The sequence below is a fragment of the Lagopus muta genome, chromosome 17 (assembly GCF_023343835.1).
Source record: "Lagopus muta isolate bLagMut1 chromosome 17, bLagMut1 primary, whole genome shotgun sequence".
Classification (NCBI taxonomy): domain Eukaryota; kingdom Metazoa; phylum Chordata; class Aves; order Galliformes; family Phasianidae; genus Lagopus; species Lagopus muta.
Window position 1 is genome coordinate 3,353,508 of NC_064449.1, and position 16,647 is coordinate 3,370,154.

The window sequence follows — 16,647 nt, forward strand, 5'->3', positions numbered from 1 at the left end:
CCCCCCACCCAAGTAACGACAGAGGACAGTTTTCAAATAATTTATTAGGAATTTAAAACTGAAATCTGGAAAAGAAGGGTTACAGGTGTGGAGAGAACAAACATTGGAGTGTAATAACTTACTGGCTTAAAAACACAGCTTTATTTCTTTTTAAAAAAATGCCCACCCTGAAAGCGGAGCCCCAGCCTCCAGGCAGTGGCGGCACTGGCCAGCGAGCGACTCACAGCCCAGCGGCAGCACAGCTGGCCTGGGATGTCTGGAGGGGGCACAGAAGCAGTTCAGCGCATGTACCAAGAGGGAGGAAAGCGCTGTCCGCAGACCCAAATTTGAAGTATATAGAATAAAAATAAACCCAATAAAATGCAGCTCTTCTTTCATTAGGAAATATTTAAAAAAACAGACATACAGACTCTTGTCTCAGTAACAAAAATTATTGCTTTGTGTTTTCAGTACTAATCTGTTAAGTACCCTCTTACCTAAACAGAACTCTCCAAACGTATCACCCAGGTCAGGAAAAGCTCCGGCACACAGGGGGAGGGATGGAAGAGAAGAGCCCTGTGGGCACGATGGCCCTCTCAGTCCTTTTTCAAATACCCCTCTCCCTTACAAGGGCTCAGTTTGGGGGAAGAGAGGGAATGATTTTTAAAACTTAAGATGAAGCTGTTATTTCCCTGGGAAAAGAGTTTGGCTGCATCTTAATGAAAGGCTCAATCACCCCCCTTAACAAGGTCTTTGGTTCACTGAAATCCAGACCCAAACCTGCCCCGTGTGCTCCTGCTGGAGGCTCCCCCTGGCACAGTGTTCCCCAGCTGGGGCCTGGATCGTGCCAGGGGAAGTCCCTGCAGGTTCCGGAGAAGGGACCAGATCACCTCCGCACAGCACAACGGACAAATTCCCACAGTCTTCAGAACACAGAGTAAAGCAAATGGGAAGCTGCGATTCTATATTTCATATAATCCCTGAGAAGCCCTTAACCCGCCCCCAAATCACCACCCTAATGCTTTTCTCCCCATTAACGACTCCCCAGCCCAGCACCCTGCCCTCACAGAACGACCATCCCCACCTCCCCCCGCCGACTCCCCTTCCAATACCCTCGCCTCCGGAGGAGGATCCCCTTTCCCAGGCAATCTTGACGCAAGCGATAGCGTTTGGAGAGTGGATTCCTTTCAAAGTAACCAAGACAAACGGTGGCGGTGAAGCCCCTGACCTAAAGCCAAACCAGACACTGGCACTACGGAGCCCAGCGATGGAGTCTGTACATCGAGCGATTGGAAGCAGCTTTGACCCGCTCAGCAACACAGCCGATGGCCGGTACGTTTCACCCCACCCCCACCCCCCCTTTCATCTCATCAGAGGTCTTAAAATCTTACAGTAAAAGGTGTACAAAAAAAGAACGGAGTCCTGTCAGGATTCTGCTGGAGAGTATTGCTCACACTGCGGCACCAAGTCCAGGACCTGGAGCTGCTCCTCGGAGCCAGGCTGCGCGTGGCAGCCAGGTTCAGCTCGCGATATTTACATATTATACAGGAGGAAAAAGAAAATCCCACGTAAAACTAAACCTAGGAAAACAAAATTCTTTCAGCTGTAAGATAGTGTTTTTCACTTAGCAAAATATACATTTGTTTTGTTCCATAGCGATGTCCAACGTTTTCGGATCCTTGGAGTTTCACACTTTTCAAAGCCTCACATTTACAAAACAGAAACAATTAAAAACAGTTTCTTTAAAAAAAATAGAAATACATCAGTTCCTCTCAGCCTTTGCTCTCTCTGCGTCTCTTTCTTTCCTTCAGAACTGCATTCTCATTACATACCGTGCTTTAAAAACACTGACGACAACAACAACAGAGTTGAAAATACTCAAAACAGTTTCAAAGCCAAATAAAAATACTCCTCAATAAAAACTACCTAACACAATCACAAAGCCAATTCATAAAATATGTCTACTAGCTCGGGAAAGAGCAAACAACAAAAAGAAGGGGGAGCCCCCCAAAAAAGATAAAAAAATAAAATAAAAAAATAAAACTAACAGCTAATAAAATAAATAAAAGAAGAACCGGTGGGCTGGGGGCAGGGAAGGGGGAAGCGTAAACCGTCGGCGGTTAGTAAGAAAGCGAGATGATCTCCTCGGGTTCAGTCCAGTGTGGTCTGGTCAAAGGGAGAGATCAGGGCAGGGCAGGAGCCTGGCAGCCAGCCGGCAGGTGTGCAGTTTGATTCAAGAAGGGAACCGTGGCTCATCCCCCGAGGCTCACAGACCCTCCAGCCGCTGTCCTCGGTCAGGGCACTGGGGAATCTGCGAGACACAGCAGGGGAAAAGGGGCAGGATCCAGACCACACAACAGCTTTGCCTTTGGGGCTCTCTGCCAGTGTTACGTGGCTCAATACCGGACCTGACCCAGCCCTGACTTGCTCTGTACCCTGCTGGCATGGCACAGGGCACAGCAGTGTTGCTTCCATGCTTAATGGCAAAGTTCAGACCCAGGAAACAAGGTTCCATGCGCTCTGCAGCCAGCCTGCCCCAACCTGCAGCACTCTTGGCTCCACTCTTGGCTCCAAAGCAGGATCCTGCCATTTCTCCAGCACTCAGCTCAGCTCAGCTCAGGCTGCTGTGGGGCCTTCCCTTCAAGTTTTTTGCCCTCTTTTTTTGAAGCATTTTTTCTTTTTTTTTTTTAAAGCCAACAAAATTCAGCCATGTTTGCAAAGCAGAGATCATCTCTCTCAAGCCCAGCTAAGCACTAGAAACAAACTGATAAGACTCAGATCCCCCCCTGCCCTTCTCCTGCACAGGAGAGGAAAAACCCTGCTCAGCAGGCCACAATGAGGCAGCCATGAGAACAAGCAGCCATGCTCCCCCAGCCACACAGTTGAGTGAGGCTTGCCACAGGATCACCTGTGGGCCATGATTCTGGCCAGCCCTGTAGACCTTTCCCTCTTTCTGTCAGTGCTCTCATTTCCTTCCCCTTTGCATCCAGATGCTAAGTGATCTCTTCACAACACTGCACCCGGAGAGCACAAGGCAGGAAGCAACCTGCCACGCCTCTGGTGTGGAACAGAGCCCTCCGCTGGTCAGAAGATGCTTTGCACAGGCTGGATTGAGGCAGCGAGCCTCCCAGCAGCCTCCACAGCTCTTGCCGGGAGCCCAACCACAGGGACCAGCTCAGAACAGTCACTTCTCCCTCTACCCGCTCCTGTTTGAAGTTCTCTTACCTCCTGCCTCCTTGGTCCCCAGCTTCAGTGATACCCATTGGTAAAAGCTGTTGCAATCAAGGGACCCTGCATGGAAGGAGATAAAACTCACTGTTAATCAAACAAAAAAAAAAAAAGCCAGGAAAATTACTACCAACACAAATTCAGTCATGGCCCAGATGTTAGGAAAGCTGGCTCCAATTGGAGGTGGTACAGAGAGCCCCAGCAACCTGAAGGAAACTGTGACAGAGCCAAGATGAGCTCTTGGGCCAGACCAGGGAAAGGTCTGGAGATCAGGGCCTTGACCAGGCTGAGAAGAGAGCCATTGGAGACCAGGGACGCAGGCTCCAGGTGAACTGCTGCATCCTGCACCAGCAGTGTGCAGCCCGGGGCTCAGCAGGTGGCAGCTCTTAACAAGAAAGCAGGCTCCCAACGCTGCTTGCCTCCATCACCACACGGAGATGCAGTCCTTCCCCCTGTGAAGAGCCCAGTGAGGAACACTCACCCCTAGGCTGTGGCCAAAGCCAGTGCTCGGGGCTGGACTGGCAGCGCTGATGTAACTGCTGACCCCTGAGTCCTGGTTGGCGGCTCCATAAAGCTCTGCCATCGGCCCAGGGCTGGTGGTGCCCAGAAATCCACCGGTGCGACTGGGGGTGGAACCTAAAGGAGGCAGCAAAACTACAGAGTGAAAATCCCAAAAGTGCAACCCCATCCCACCCCCCTCCCACAGCCCGTGGCAAACCTCCATGGCGGGACACCGTGCCAGGGAGGGAAGAGACAGTTACCTGTCCCTCGCACCACTGCTGCCGCAGCTGCTGCTGCTGCCATTGGTCCATACGCAGTGAGGGGGATTGCTGGAAAGGAAGGAAAAGGCATCTCAGGGGCACTGAGGTTACATGGTGAGCTCCTCTACAGGAGCCTTTGTTTCCTGCTGCAAAATACTGAGGCTGCAAAGATACATCAGCCATCACACAGCACATCTGTGGACGAGAACAGGGAGCACACAGCCTTGGGTGGGTTGGCTGCACAGTGAATGTGCTGGAGGGGACACCAGCCATGCTCTGCTAACCCCACCTGCTGGAGCAGCCGAGGTGTGATGTGAAGAGCTGAACCAGACAGCAGTTTCAGATGCATCCATTGCTCCTTATCTTGCAAGGTGCAGCTACATCTGAAGCTATAGATCCAGACTTAGGCTTGATAAACGTGGAGAAATCCAGTAGCACAGGAAAGTAGCTAGCAGCTCTGTCCTGAAGCACAATCCCCTCCCCTCTTTCCTTTGATACTAATATTTGAATTGCCTCTTTCTACCTGTTTTTCCTATTTCTCCATCCTCTCCACTCAGCTTTCCTCCTGAACTGCTCAACCCCTTGCTGCTCACCATAGAACAGAGGAAGCATATACCTAGGGAACAGGATCTAGAAATGGCTTAATTAAAACAGTAAGTCTTAATTTATACATAGCAGTTCTAATTCTCAACTCTAGTGCCAGAGGCAACCAACCCTCAGGGCAGGAAGGATCTAGCCAGTGTATTTCTCTTTGCCCTTAAAATGACTGGGTCAGCATTTCATGCTTGAATGTGAAATTCACTGTGATTCTGTTCAGAGCACCATAAAAAGAGGTCAGAACAAATCGATCTTGTTAAGGCTGAAATCCAGACTAGCTTATGAGGGAATATTTAGTAGCAGGCACCACCAGTCTGTTTCAAACAAACGTCATATGGGGCTTCTGTCTGGGTTTCCTGCTCATCCCAGACCCTGGGCCAACATGAGTGTGTTGCAACTCTGCAACACCCCCAGAGATGCTGTTCTGGGGAGGAAAGGCTGCTTGCAGCCACTCTTCTGCCCCACCACTGCTTCAAGGTCCTAAAACACGACTGAATTAATATGGTTTTAATGAGAATGGAGGCCAGGCCTTCTCACAGATTCTGATTCTTTTTCCAGGAAAACCCTTTCTTGCTTTTGTAGTCTGCCTACAGAAAAACAGGTCTGTGTTGTGATGACAAAGCACCTGCACGCTGTCACCCTGCACACTGGGGCAATCATCCCTGTTTGTGCCATCCCCTCAGCTCAGTCCCACTTGCCAAGCCCATAGACATCAAGCACAAGCACTCACTCCAAGGCACAAGGGCCCTCAAGCTCGCAGGGCCTTTGTAGCAATGGAAGGGGCCCTGCACTGTGTGGGACCAGCTCCAGCCTATACATGGGAACTGCAGCTCTCGACCCAGCCAAAAGGCTGCACAGTGGCTGCTTAGCAGTAGGTAAGCGTAATGGCAAGGGAAGAATGCCACAATCCCCAGCTGGTACTTCAGTAAGGCACTCAGAACTGTAAGCTGCCATGGCACTCAGCCAGGAGAGCAGCATTAATAACTTCTTGTTTTACAGAGCCCTGGTACACCCTGGCTGCCAGTGACAGCAGCCCCCAGGCAATCACACCCACAAGGAGAGGCACAGTCCTGCCTGGAGGGAAAAGCACTTTTGCCAAGTCATCAGTGCTCCCCTGCAAATGTTGTGGGGTTTGCTGGAAAAATCATGCACGTACACACTGGACCTAAATCTCCTTTGTGTGGCAACCAAAAGGCTTAGAGTTAGGGGTCAGGTGCATATGCAGTTGCATACATGTTATCAGGGAAGTGTTTTATTGGGAAAGCTAGGATTTAACCTCTTCCTACTTCCCTTAGGACAACTTGTGCCTCGGTGGCTGCCAACCTCAGCAAACTCCCTGAGGACTGGCATGGTTTTGTGCCACAGAAAGTGATTTCAATCCTGTTTGTACTGATAAATCCAGGAGAGCTTCTCAAGAAGCTTTTCCACGTCCCCATTGCAGAGAGATTCACACCCTGAAACAGGTGGGGGCAAGGAAGCGCTGGAGAGGAGGAACACTACGGAAATGAGATGGCACAGGGGGAGCAGGGTGCTACACAAAGCTGATCTACAACAAATACCATGGACACAACAAGGCTGGGGAAAACATGACCATGGGAGGGAGAGTCAACAGAAGGAGCATCACCCAAAGAGCAAACACTGTACGTGGTCCGGGGCTGAGGATCCAGAGGGTATTTCCACTGTCAGGACACTGAGTCAGGACTAGTCCCTGGAGAACAGCCCTCTGTTTCCACTTCTATCCACAGTACCCTATGGGCTGTGGGACTTCACTTATTTCCTTGTGCAGGATGTGTAGAGTGACGAGGAGTGCCCCACACCTTCTCCTCCCTCCCAGCAGTGCAGTACTTATCCATGCAGATCAGGTTAAGGTCATTTGTAGACCTTTGAGAAGCCACCCTGCCCTCTGGACTTTTCCAGCTCTGGTTTACATCCAGCCCAGGGCAAGGAGCTAAAATGAGGCAAGCAGCAGGAAATGCCACATAGGAATTACATGCCTTTACTTGGTATGACCTGCACTGCCCTTCCCAGAGGCAATGCCCTGGGCTCTCATTCCCTCTCCACCTTTCCAGCCCCAGCTTTCAATAGAGCTTGTACAGATGGAAGAAGAAATAAGAAACATTTCCAGTATAACTGTGCCAGGCTGCAGAGCAGCAACACCACTGGAACAGCCCAAAGCCCCCTTCTCCCACCTTGTGAGTTTAGGAAATGAGTGGGACTGACCTGTGAGCTCAGGGAGGACGGGGGCACTCGGGAGAGGGGTCCGCTCTACACGGAACTCTAAAAATGAAATGCAAGACAGCTTAAGAACTTGTCAAACGCCCCGAAGGAGACCCCGCACACAGACAGCAGCCAGGGCTGCTGGAGAAGCAGCCTGCAGCCAAGCTGCAACCAGGCAGTGCCATTTCTAAACTAATTTATAACTGGTGCTGAAAGGTGCTGGACTCCTGCCCCAGAGGCTTTAAGGATCTATTTATCCTCAGAACAAATCTGGCAAGGCAGAGCAAGTGCAAGCTTTACCTGTGGCCCAGCTCAGCAGCCTCAGGCCTGCCCTGGAGCACTGCTCCACAGCTCATCAGATCTGACCTCTCAGCTGCAATGGCAGTAGGTGCTCAGTGTGTGCCCCACTCAGCTGGGCACGGTTTTTATAATGAATCACTCCAAACCACAATGACTGAGAGCCATAAACTGGACTCACAGAGCTTCCAGGCAGCTAGGAGGCAACAGCAACTTTCAGCCACAGCCTGGGCTCACCACAGGCAAAGAGACAAGTGCCCATTTCCAGCCCCTAACACCAAGATTTCATATATAAATCATTAAATTCAGAGTTGAGGTCAGGAAGGGATGCTCAGAGTTGCCACTTCTCTAGAAAATAGCGAGATGGTCTTTTCTCTGAGTGTGCTCTGCCTCAATCCCCAGGACCACAGAGGAGGGGGAGGAGAAGAGGCCCCGTTCAGCCTGGAGCAGCTGTGGCACAGCAGGTTCCAGATTGCAGGGTCCATGCTCTGAGCACATGGTGGGGCCAGAAGCTTGACACTACCCAGTACACAGGGGGCCTGCAGCCCACCACCCCAGCAGATGTTCTCCAGGGGCTAGAAGTGGCCCAGGCACTGTTCAGAAAGCAACTAACATTGCAGACATCTCTATTTTGGGTGCCCAGCAGTTCCCAAGCCCATGAAAAGCTACACTTCAAACTCCTGTGTTATTTTCAGAGCAGTGGCAACTCTGTTAAAGAGAGACAGACACACATAAAGGCAGCAGACAGGCAGAGCTGCAGGGGCCCTCCTGTGTAACAGCAGCAGCCCTACAGAGGAGGCTAACATGAAGGGCATCAGAGCAGCCTAGGGCTTTTCCTGTCACTGGGGTGTGAGGATAATCCTAATGAAGGACAGGCTGCTCCCACCTATTCCAGGGCTTTTCCCCTCCCCCTTCCACATCCGTCTCCAATTTAAACAAAGACCAAACAGGGAAGAGGGTAAAAGGGGCACAGCCTGGGTCACGGATCATGCCAGAGAACCCCATCACCTGCAGGCAGACAAAAATACCGAGCAGGGAGCACCACTCACCAGGGAACTGGTAAGTGTAACCAGGTGCAATGCCAGTGTAACTTCGACTTGCGTAGGTGGCAGCTTGGAAGCCTGGATAACCTGGGGGAGTAGAAAAGTGCTGTTACTGCAAGCTCGCAGTGAGCTCTGTGACTAGCTGCTCACATGCAGCAAGGCAGTGTTAGAACAAACAGGACTAATAGCAGAAAACCCAAGAAACTGCTGAGGCAGAGAACAGGATGTATGTGAATCTGAGCTTTAACAGGCCCATTAGATTTTTTCGTCACTGCAAACATGTAAGGACATGGAGGTTTCCTTCTCAGAAGCTCACAGCTTGCAGACTAAGGCTTTCTGATGCATCAGATGCATTTAGGAACAGGAGATCAGGGAGGTGGTGGCATTTGAAAGGCTGAATAGCTCTGAGTCACTCAGAGGGCGCCGGGCAAACACAGGCAGAGTACTTCTTCCTGGTGCTGGGCACAATGCCTCCCATTCCCAGAAAGCCATCCACCCCTACAGGCCTATGGGAACACAGGACATCGACTCAGAGATGAATATTTGATTTGAGATCTCCCAAGAAGCAAGTATGTGGACTTTGCAATGACTCAGCTTGAGCCTTGCTACTTGAAAATTCAGATGGCTCGGAAAATGCAAACCATGGGCTGGAGATTTGTTCTCCTTCAGTAAATCGAGTGAAAACACTGGGGAGAAAATATGCCCTTGTAGGAGTTTTGTTCAGTGGCTACCTGAACTAATTCATCAGAAAGCCTACAGAAGTGCAGGAGGAAGATATTTGGGCACAGCTGAACTGAATGTGGAATAACCTACATCCTATTCCACGCTGGCCATCAGAGAATTACATTATCACACTGCAGGAACACAAACTGAGCTCCGGAGGGCACAGGGCTCCCTCCGGGCAGTTCCTCCCTAACGCAGGACAGCAGAGACAAGTGTGCAGTTTCTCCAGGTGCCACCAGAGGGCAAGTTGTGATCACAAACGGTCCCGATGCTCCCAGTGTCCCCAGCCCCGCACCAGGGAGAGCTGCCCTTGGCCGCCCTGCTCGGCTCAGCGCGCCAGGAAGTGCTCACAGAATAAAACCTCTAAGCTGCTGCCGGGCACGACCGGGAGCTGGGGACGAGATCCGTCCTGAAGCTTACCCAGCATGCCGATCCCAAGCATGAAGGCATCCATCCCGTAAGGCATGACTCGGGACCGCCCTCGCGCTGAGCCTGTTGGGGACATCACCTCCTTGGGCTGGGCTTTTTTGCACTCCACCTGCCACAAGAAAGTGAAGATCAGACCTGGCTGTGACTGGCACAGAGCATTCCCACTGGGACACACAGATCCTAGGCTGTGTGCTGGCCAGGCTGCTACCAGGATAGCACTTCTCAGCCCCAGCCAGTGCCACCAGCCAGTCCCCGTGTCCTTCCCCAGGCGCCCTGCATGCTGCCAGCCTCCCCTTTGCTCTGCAGACACAACAGACAGAGGAGCTCAGACACTACTCTTCTCCTGCCCTCCATGTTCCGCACTTGGCCCTGCACAAGGGCCTCAAAGCATCATTTTCCTCACTTCCAAATAAAGGTAACATTCTGCTCCTTACTGGGCTGCTAAGAGGCTTCACTGTAACTTCAAAACCCACAAGAACTGCAATTCCTACTAGCAGTTCAGCCATCTCCCCATCGTGCTGCTTCACGGCACAATGTTTCCTTCCCAGACTGGCTGTAGCGGGGAGAAGAATCAATTCCTAGCAACAGAGAAAACACCTCACACATTGCCCCTGTGCCACTGCCCTGCATCAGCACCTGTCCCAGGCACTCACCATTTTGTTGTTAATCTCATGGAAGTGGATTTCACATACTTTTTCCACAATGTCTTCACTTTCAAATGTGACAAATCCAAACCCTGAAGAAAAGGCAAAACTTCTTAGTCAGGCCAGAGCTCTACAAAGTTGGATCCCATTACCTACACTCTCTTACTGGTAGAAGAAAAGGAGCCACAGGCTTCATGGAAGTACAATCCAGCCCTTGAAAACGGCTGTCCCTCATCTTCCTTCTCCAGCAAATCCCGCCTTTGTGTGGAAGAAAACATGGCCATCCCATATGGATTCCCCTTTCCTTCTCTTTTTGTACCTCCTACCCTCTCTGAACCCAACCGCTTTCAAAACCAAGTTTTGTTTTGTTTTGCTTTTTAACTTAACTATTTGCAAGACAAACCACATGGCTGATAATGCTGGGGAGGATCCCAGCAGACGCTCACACAAAGAGAGCTGAAGAAATGAACAGCTGCTTGCCAGGACATCCCCATCCATGCTAAATGCACCAGGCCAGCAATAACAACCTGCATGTTTCCTCTTCAGCCACTACTATACCAGTGGTACAAGCAAGCAAATATAAGCAGTGCAGTTGTACAGAGCAAGACAGAGCTGGACAGATAACCTACAAGCAAACGGATTTGCAAAGTTTCATCCAAGTAAGTTTAGTCTCTGTCATAAGACAGGACTGCATATCCCTAGTTCATGCCTGCACCTTTCTCTCACAAAATCCTCTGCTGACATTTTTGGCAAACACCACCTAGGGTGGGCAGACTGAGTTTAGCTGACTGCAGCTCTCTCTGAAATCTGAAGGTGGAGGATCTCTAAATTTGCTACATAACGAGATCAGCACTAAGCAGAGCTTTCCGCTTCCCACTTTCCAGAACTGGCCTGTTTCATGGTGCTTTAAAATAACTTTTAAGAACAGATCCACTACTTTGAACCCCACTTTTTTTTTTCCATGTTACATGTGAAATCACTCTCCATAAACTCTTCCTGTCTGTCTGTGTCCAGGTAGTTACGGACCATTCATCTCAACATCTATGGGTAGGCGGCCTCAGGAATGCAAGAGTGAAATCCTGATGCCAAAATGAGCCCTGAGAGCAGCCAAACCTCTGCCAGGCCTGCTGCACCACACACTGCTGACATGGCAGCATGCAGCTCTCCCTGTTCCTTCTGAAATGCCCAATTCTTTTGTTGACTACTGACTGGAAGGTACCCAGGGAGTAACAGGGGTTACACCATTTATTCCCTTTTAGGATGAAGCTGGAAGAACACCTTAAGGCAGGCAACCAGAACAGATCTAATGGCTTTTGAAAAAAATTAAAAAAAAACCACACCAAAAAAACCCCACTGTTTCTGTACAAAGTGTAGCAAAAGCAGAATGAAGTGTCCCTTTGCTGATCTGGGGGCAGAGGTGCTTGGAAGTGCTTCAAACAACCCAGACAGTGGCCTAGCACAGGGCTGCTACTGGCCCTGATTTGGAAGATGCCAAGACCAGTTGTCAATAAAGCTCTGAACTAATGCAATATGGGTGTCAACCCTTGCCATACACCGAGGCAGTTTGAAGACACACTTGGAGGATAGGAGACAAGGATACCCATGGATGGGTTGGGTCCAGACACAGCAAATATTGCAGCCTTGTTCCCATCCTGTAACCAGACTCCACCAGGACTCGGGTAAGAAAAGGTGACCTGGGAGCACAAGTGGGCTCCATGCCGAGGAAGGGGTGAGAAGCAGGCAGTCTTCAAGGCTCTCATGTCAGCGTTCCTGGAGCTCGGATTACGCAGGACAAGGTAAGACACACTGCAGGCTGGAGCCACAGAGGTAAGCGGGAAGGGGAGGGGGCTGCCTGCTCTCACATATCTGCAACTCATCCAGTTTACAGCACAGGAAATGCACTGGACAAAAGCTCTCTGTGCTGCAAGGGACGCTGGTAAAGGATGCAGATGCAAAAGGATGGGGCAATTGGAGGCAAGATAAAGAGCAGCTGCGACCCGTGTGCCCTGCTGCTGGGATACCAACCCCTCCCTACTAAGGCAGGAGGGGAACCCTCCCTGCTTCCCACTCCTACAGCCAGGAGATCGCTCTCACCTCGGTGTCGGTTGGTCGTCTTGTCAAACATCAGCATCGCATCATCCACCTGCAGAGAGAAGGGCTCCGATCAGATTATTGCTCTTGTCACAAGCACCACTGACATATTTACAAAGACCTGGCCTCCCAAAACCAGAGGGAATAAGGACAAGACTTCCCACCCGCACGAAGGAAACAGGGTGTGTGCAAACTATGCTTCTGGTACTGCACCAGGCTCATCCCACAGCACAGGCCGCCATTCCCCTCTTCACAACTGAAGCTCCCCCAGCCTGGGGCAGGTGCTGCTGGGCTGAGCCCCTCAGCCCGGCCCCAGGCCCCACCAAACCCCCCCTCCCCACGCCACAGCCAGCGACCCCAATTGTTTGCCTGCGGCTCCAGCCGGGGGGCAAAGAGCAGGGAAGGCATTGTTCCCAAATCCCAGCCTCAAAGGAGAGGAGAATTAAAGGGGGGGAGAGAAGCAAAGCTGGAGAGGGGAGAGGAATAAGGGGCCTCCCAGCGACAGGGGAAGCGGAGGCCTCAGACAACAGAGCCTGCCTGGGAAAGCTGGGAAGCGGCCCCCGCCCCCACCCCGAGGAGCCTTTCCTCTAAGTGAGGTTTCCCACTGCTGGAGGCTGTAATTAGAGCAAATTTACTGCAAGGCCTGAGCGAGGGCTGCCTCCCGGGGGGAGGGGCGGACGGCTCCCATCCCCCAGGACCAGGGGCTGCTCTCCCCCCAGCAAGGCGAGCCGAGCCCCCTCCCAGCGCATCGCATGGCTGCCTGGTGCCACTTCCCCCCCATCTTCCCGCTGGGCGTTTCCTTGCACAGACACATCTGCACCGCGCCGCAGGTCAGGCGGAGCAGGGTTAAAAAATATACTTCAATCCCCTCTGTGTAAGCCCCAGTGTAAACCTGTCCCACTGACCCATCCCTCCTCTCTAATACCACTGCCTTAATCCGATTATGAAACTGGACGTGCAAGTGCTCGGGGGAGGTGACGGCACTCTGCGTCCAGCAACTCCCATGTGCCATGCAGCCGCTTGCCGCCTCTGCAGCGGGACAACCCACATCTGCACCGCTGCTTTGCAGCACGGGCACAGGCAGAGCTCTTCCCCTTAACCCCACACCAACAAATAGGGCACCTGGCTCGGCGCCCTGATGATGGCAGGAGCCATTCCTCACGTTTCCAGCAGCACCACCACGAGCAGACAGACATCAGCACCGATGCCCTTGGGCTTGTCCGACACATCCGCCCTACACGAGCGAGGTGACAACAGACAACCTGGCTCCCGCTCCTCCTGCCCTGGTGTCCCTCTGCCAACACAGCACCCGCAAAAGGCAAGGCAGGCACAGGGCACGTGGCCCTACACCCAGCTGGGGTGATTCCCCAGGAGCTGAGGGCCAGCAGCAGCGCAGCGCACGGTGCCCCATCTCCCTTTGCAGCTGTGCTAGGGGAAAGTAGAAGTGGCTTAACATATTTCGAGGTTTTACCGAGTATTTTTATTGGTTTAGGCCAGATCCACCCCCCCGTGCAGCTCAGGGAAAGGCAGATCGGCACCGGCCGCTCTTCTTCACAGAGCTCAGCACATCCGAACACACACCACCAGCTCATGGCAACGGCGCTCAGAGACAGGAAAAGGGCAGCAGCTCCATCCCATAGCCTGCAGGCTGAGAGCCGAGCCTGCCGCGGCGGGGTCCTTTTAAGTTCGAGCTCTGAAATCAGGCTGCCGTGGCACGGCACACAGCGCGCCTCCCGTTACGAGGTACAACGAGACTGTAGGACACCAGCACCTCTCCTCAGCCCCGCGCACACGCGAGGCTCCCGGCGCCCTTCGCAGAGGTGAAGCCGGGCCCCGCGGAGGAGCCCCGGCCGGGCGGCCGTCGTGGCGGCGGTGCCGTGCCGTGCCGGGCACCGCGGGGGTCTCCCGTCGCCCCGCCGCCACAATGGCCGCCCGCCGGGGGCCGCGCCGGGCCCCAACAAAGGCGGCCGCCGGCGGGGCCGTCTCCGCGGCAACGCGGCCGCCAATCGCAGCTGCCTCCCGGATTAGAGCGAGCGGCCGGGCCCGCACAAAGCCGCCCCGCGGCGCCCGCTCTCGTCCGCGTGGGGAGAGAGGGAGCGAGGAGCGGCCGGCGGCGCCCAGAGGGGAAAGTGGAAGGCGGCGGGAAGGAGCCGCCATGTCGGCTCAGCCGGCAGGGACTGCGGGGCGAGAAGCGCGCGGTTCACGGACGGCCCGCGTTCGTTGCTGCAGGGTGCGGGATCAACCTGTGACCGAAGCTGTACTTGGACAAAGGCTTTCTCGCTGGGTGAATCGTCCTTCTCCTCCTCCCCCCTGCCCTTAAATAAATATTTGTTTCAACTCTTTAAACACGGCCGAAGCAGCAGATCTCTTTACTAGAAAGCTGCTGAGCTCCGCAGCCAAGGCTCGCTCAGGGAACACTTTGGCTTGTTGGTCCGGGCTGCAGCTGCCCAGCAGCCGAGGGCACAAGTTGAAGGTCTGCTAACTGCGGGCCACGGACGGATGGTGCCTCCTGGGTGCTGCCACGAGGGTCAGGCAGGGAGGAGAAAGAAGGGCACAGCTCTGGTACCTGCTGAGGAGCTGCACCGCAGGAGATCAGGCTGTGAGAGGCACGTGGCAGTAGGAGTTGTAGGTACCACATCCCTGAGCCTTACCCCAAAGGTAACATCACCACTCTTCAGCTTTGGAAACCAAATGGAAGCAGAAGAAAGGCTTCGGCTCAGTGAGGGGTAGCATACAGCAAACTGAAACACGTACACATATATTGCCCCTGGGGAGGAGCCTCTCCTCATCCTGCAGGGATTTGGCATCGCTGCAGGTGGGCACAAGAGATGGAGAGGCCCTTCTTGCACCAGCACAAAGACGGGTTTCACAAAGAGAACCTCCACCAAAGCAGCCAAAACATCCAGGTGCCCAGACAGGAGACGTACAAAACAAAATGCTGTACGATCCCTCTTGGCCAAAAGGCCTGACTGCTTTAAGTGACCCAGTCCCACTCGACTATCACTCCTGAGACAGTCATAGGTCTCTGCATAAGAGGAAGCCAATGACAGTCTCAGATTAAAAAGAAAAAAAAAAAATTGTACACAGATTTGATGAGAAATGTTGGGTGCCATTTCCATACAGGCAAATCTTGGAGAAAGTTGTACATGTTCAAGCAAATGCTTTGCAGAGACAGGTTCCTTCTACCTGAACTGCTCACTGGTCCTAGAAGGAACCATGGCAACATACTGGCAAAAAGGTAAAAGAATAATAGCTGGCGAGGCACTTCAACACGGAAAACATAAACCAAATGATCTAGAAACCACTCAGCCAAGGGAGGGCATTGGCAACCAGAGAGGTTCTCCTGGCTGCTCAGACAGGGCAGGTTGATTCTGCTGATTCTAAGGAGGAGACAGCACCAACCCAGAGCCTAACTCCATGGAGCAGCATGCACCAGGTTGGAGCACATGGCACCAGGCTCTCCTCCTTTCTTCCTCTTTTCTGCAGAACCGTTCTCCAAACTCTGGGAACGGGACTAAGCCAACAGACAGAGCCCACTCCGTGCCACAGATGAGCAGGCAGCCTTTCCAGGTGTTCTTTCCTGCTCTCACACTGCACTGGGGGCACCTGGCAAATATCAAATGAACCACCGAAGACCTGAATGACCATTAGTGCTCCAGCATTTTTGGCTATCTGCCTACCAGATGCGGTGCACAGAGTACCCTTTGTTCCAGAGGCTTTGTTACCACCAGCCAAACTGCCTACTGCCACAAGAGAGGTGATCAGATTCCCCTTCTCCTCCCCTCCCCATCTGTTCATTGCAACCCTGTTACGTGTGAGAATTTGCATAAGTTGCCCTCTGATCTGTGGAAGAAAATCCAAAATCCAGTTTGGAAATCCATAGCAGGTTGACAAGTAGATTTGATCCCTGAAATTTCCAGAGAATGGCAGATTAAAGATTAATTAATTAAACAGCTTCCCAATCCAAAGTGAGGGAAATCACGTCTACCACAAGAGAAGGAAACTTTCTTTCCTTTAAAGAAACTCTCATCAGTATCTAAAGGTTCTCCAATTAGTCAGCAGGAAAACTCATTTAACATATCCAAGCCAAGCACACCATTTTTCTGGCAGGTGTACACAAATATGCATTTATGATAGACACGCAAACTGTCATTAAAACCAGTGCACAAGATGCAGTGGTTTTTCTCTTGCTCAGGGCAGCAGTAGAGCTTTTGCCTGAGTGACATCTCAAAATCTGTCTTCAGCAAACGGTCCAGAATTTAGACCGAGTATTAGATGGCAACCTAAAGGTCACAATCATACTCTGACCTCAGCAGATTTTTTTTTCTTGCTTGCTTCCAGGATATTTTTAGAGAGAGAGCAGGTCTCTCTCTGGGCACGATCTGCCTTACTGACAAGCTGAGGTTTCACGAGCAGCTCATCCAAATGTGCGGATCACCTGCAAGCCCAAGGAGGGATGCAGACTGTCTTCAAGTACTTTTCAAGCACTCTTGGAGCCACAGCTGATCAGAGTCATGCAGAACCCTCCTCGTGAATCAATTTTTTGCACTTCTTCCTCACTCAATGCAAAAGCATAAGAAAGCCACCAAGCACAAGACTGTGGCTCCCATTCCTTCCAGTACCTCTGCATTTCAAGTT

General features: G+C 52.2%; 1 protein-coding gene across 1 annotated transcript in view; it reads right to left on the reverse strand.

Annotated features, from left to right (window-relative positions):
• Nucleotides 1-26: 26 nt before the first annotated feature.
• Nucleotides 27-16,647, reverse strand: part of MSI1 (musashi RNA binding protein 1) — a 28,158-nt gene continuing 11,537 nt past the window's right edge. Inside the window, exons 7-15 of the mRNA XM_048964454.1 lie at nt 12,013-12,061; nt 9,928-10,010; nt 9,266-9,383; nt 8,129-8,209; nt 6,786-6,842; nt 3,969-4,037; nt 3,689-3,843; nt 3,205-3,270; nt 27-2,290 (exon numbers count right to left, since the gene is read on the reverse strand). Of these exons, the coding sequence (XP_048820411.1) occupies nt 3,229-3,270; nt 3,689-3,843; nt 3,969-4,037; nt 6,786-6,842; nt 8,129-8,209; nt 9,266-9,383; nt 9,928-10,010; nt 12,013-12,061 (654 nt within the window). The 3' untranslated portion in view covers nt 27-2,290; nt 3,205-3,228. The remainder of the gene's footprint in view (nt 2,291-3,204; nt 3,271-3,688; nt 3,844-3,968; nt 4,038-6,785; nt 6,843-8,128; nt 8,210-9,265; nt 9,384-9,927; nt 10,011-12,012; nt 12,062-16,647) is intronic.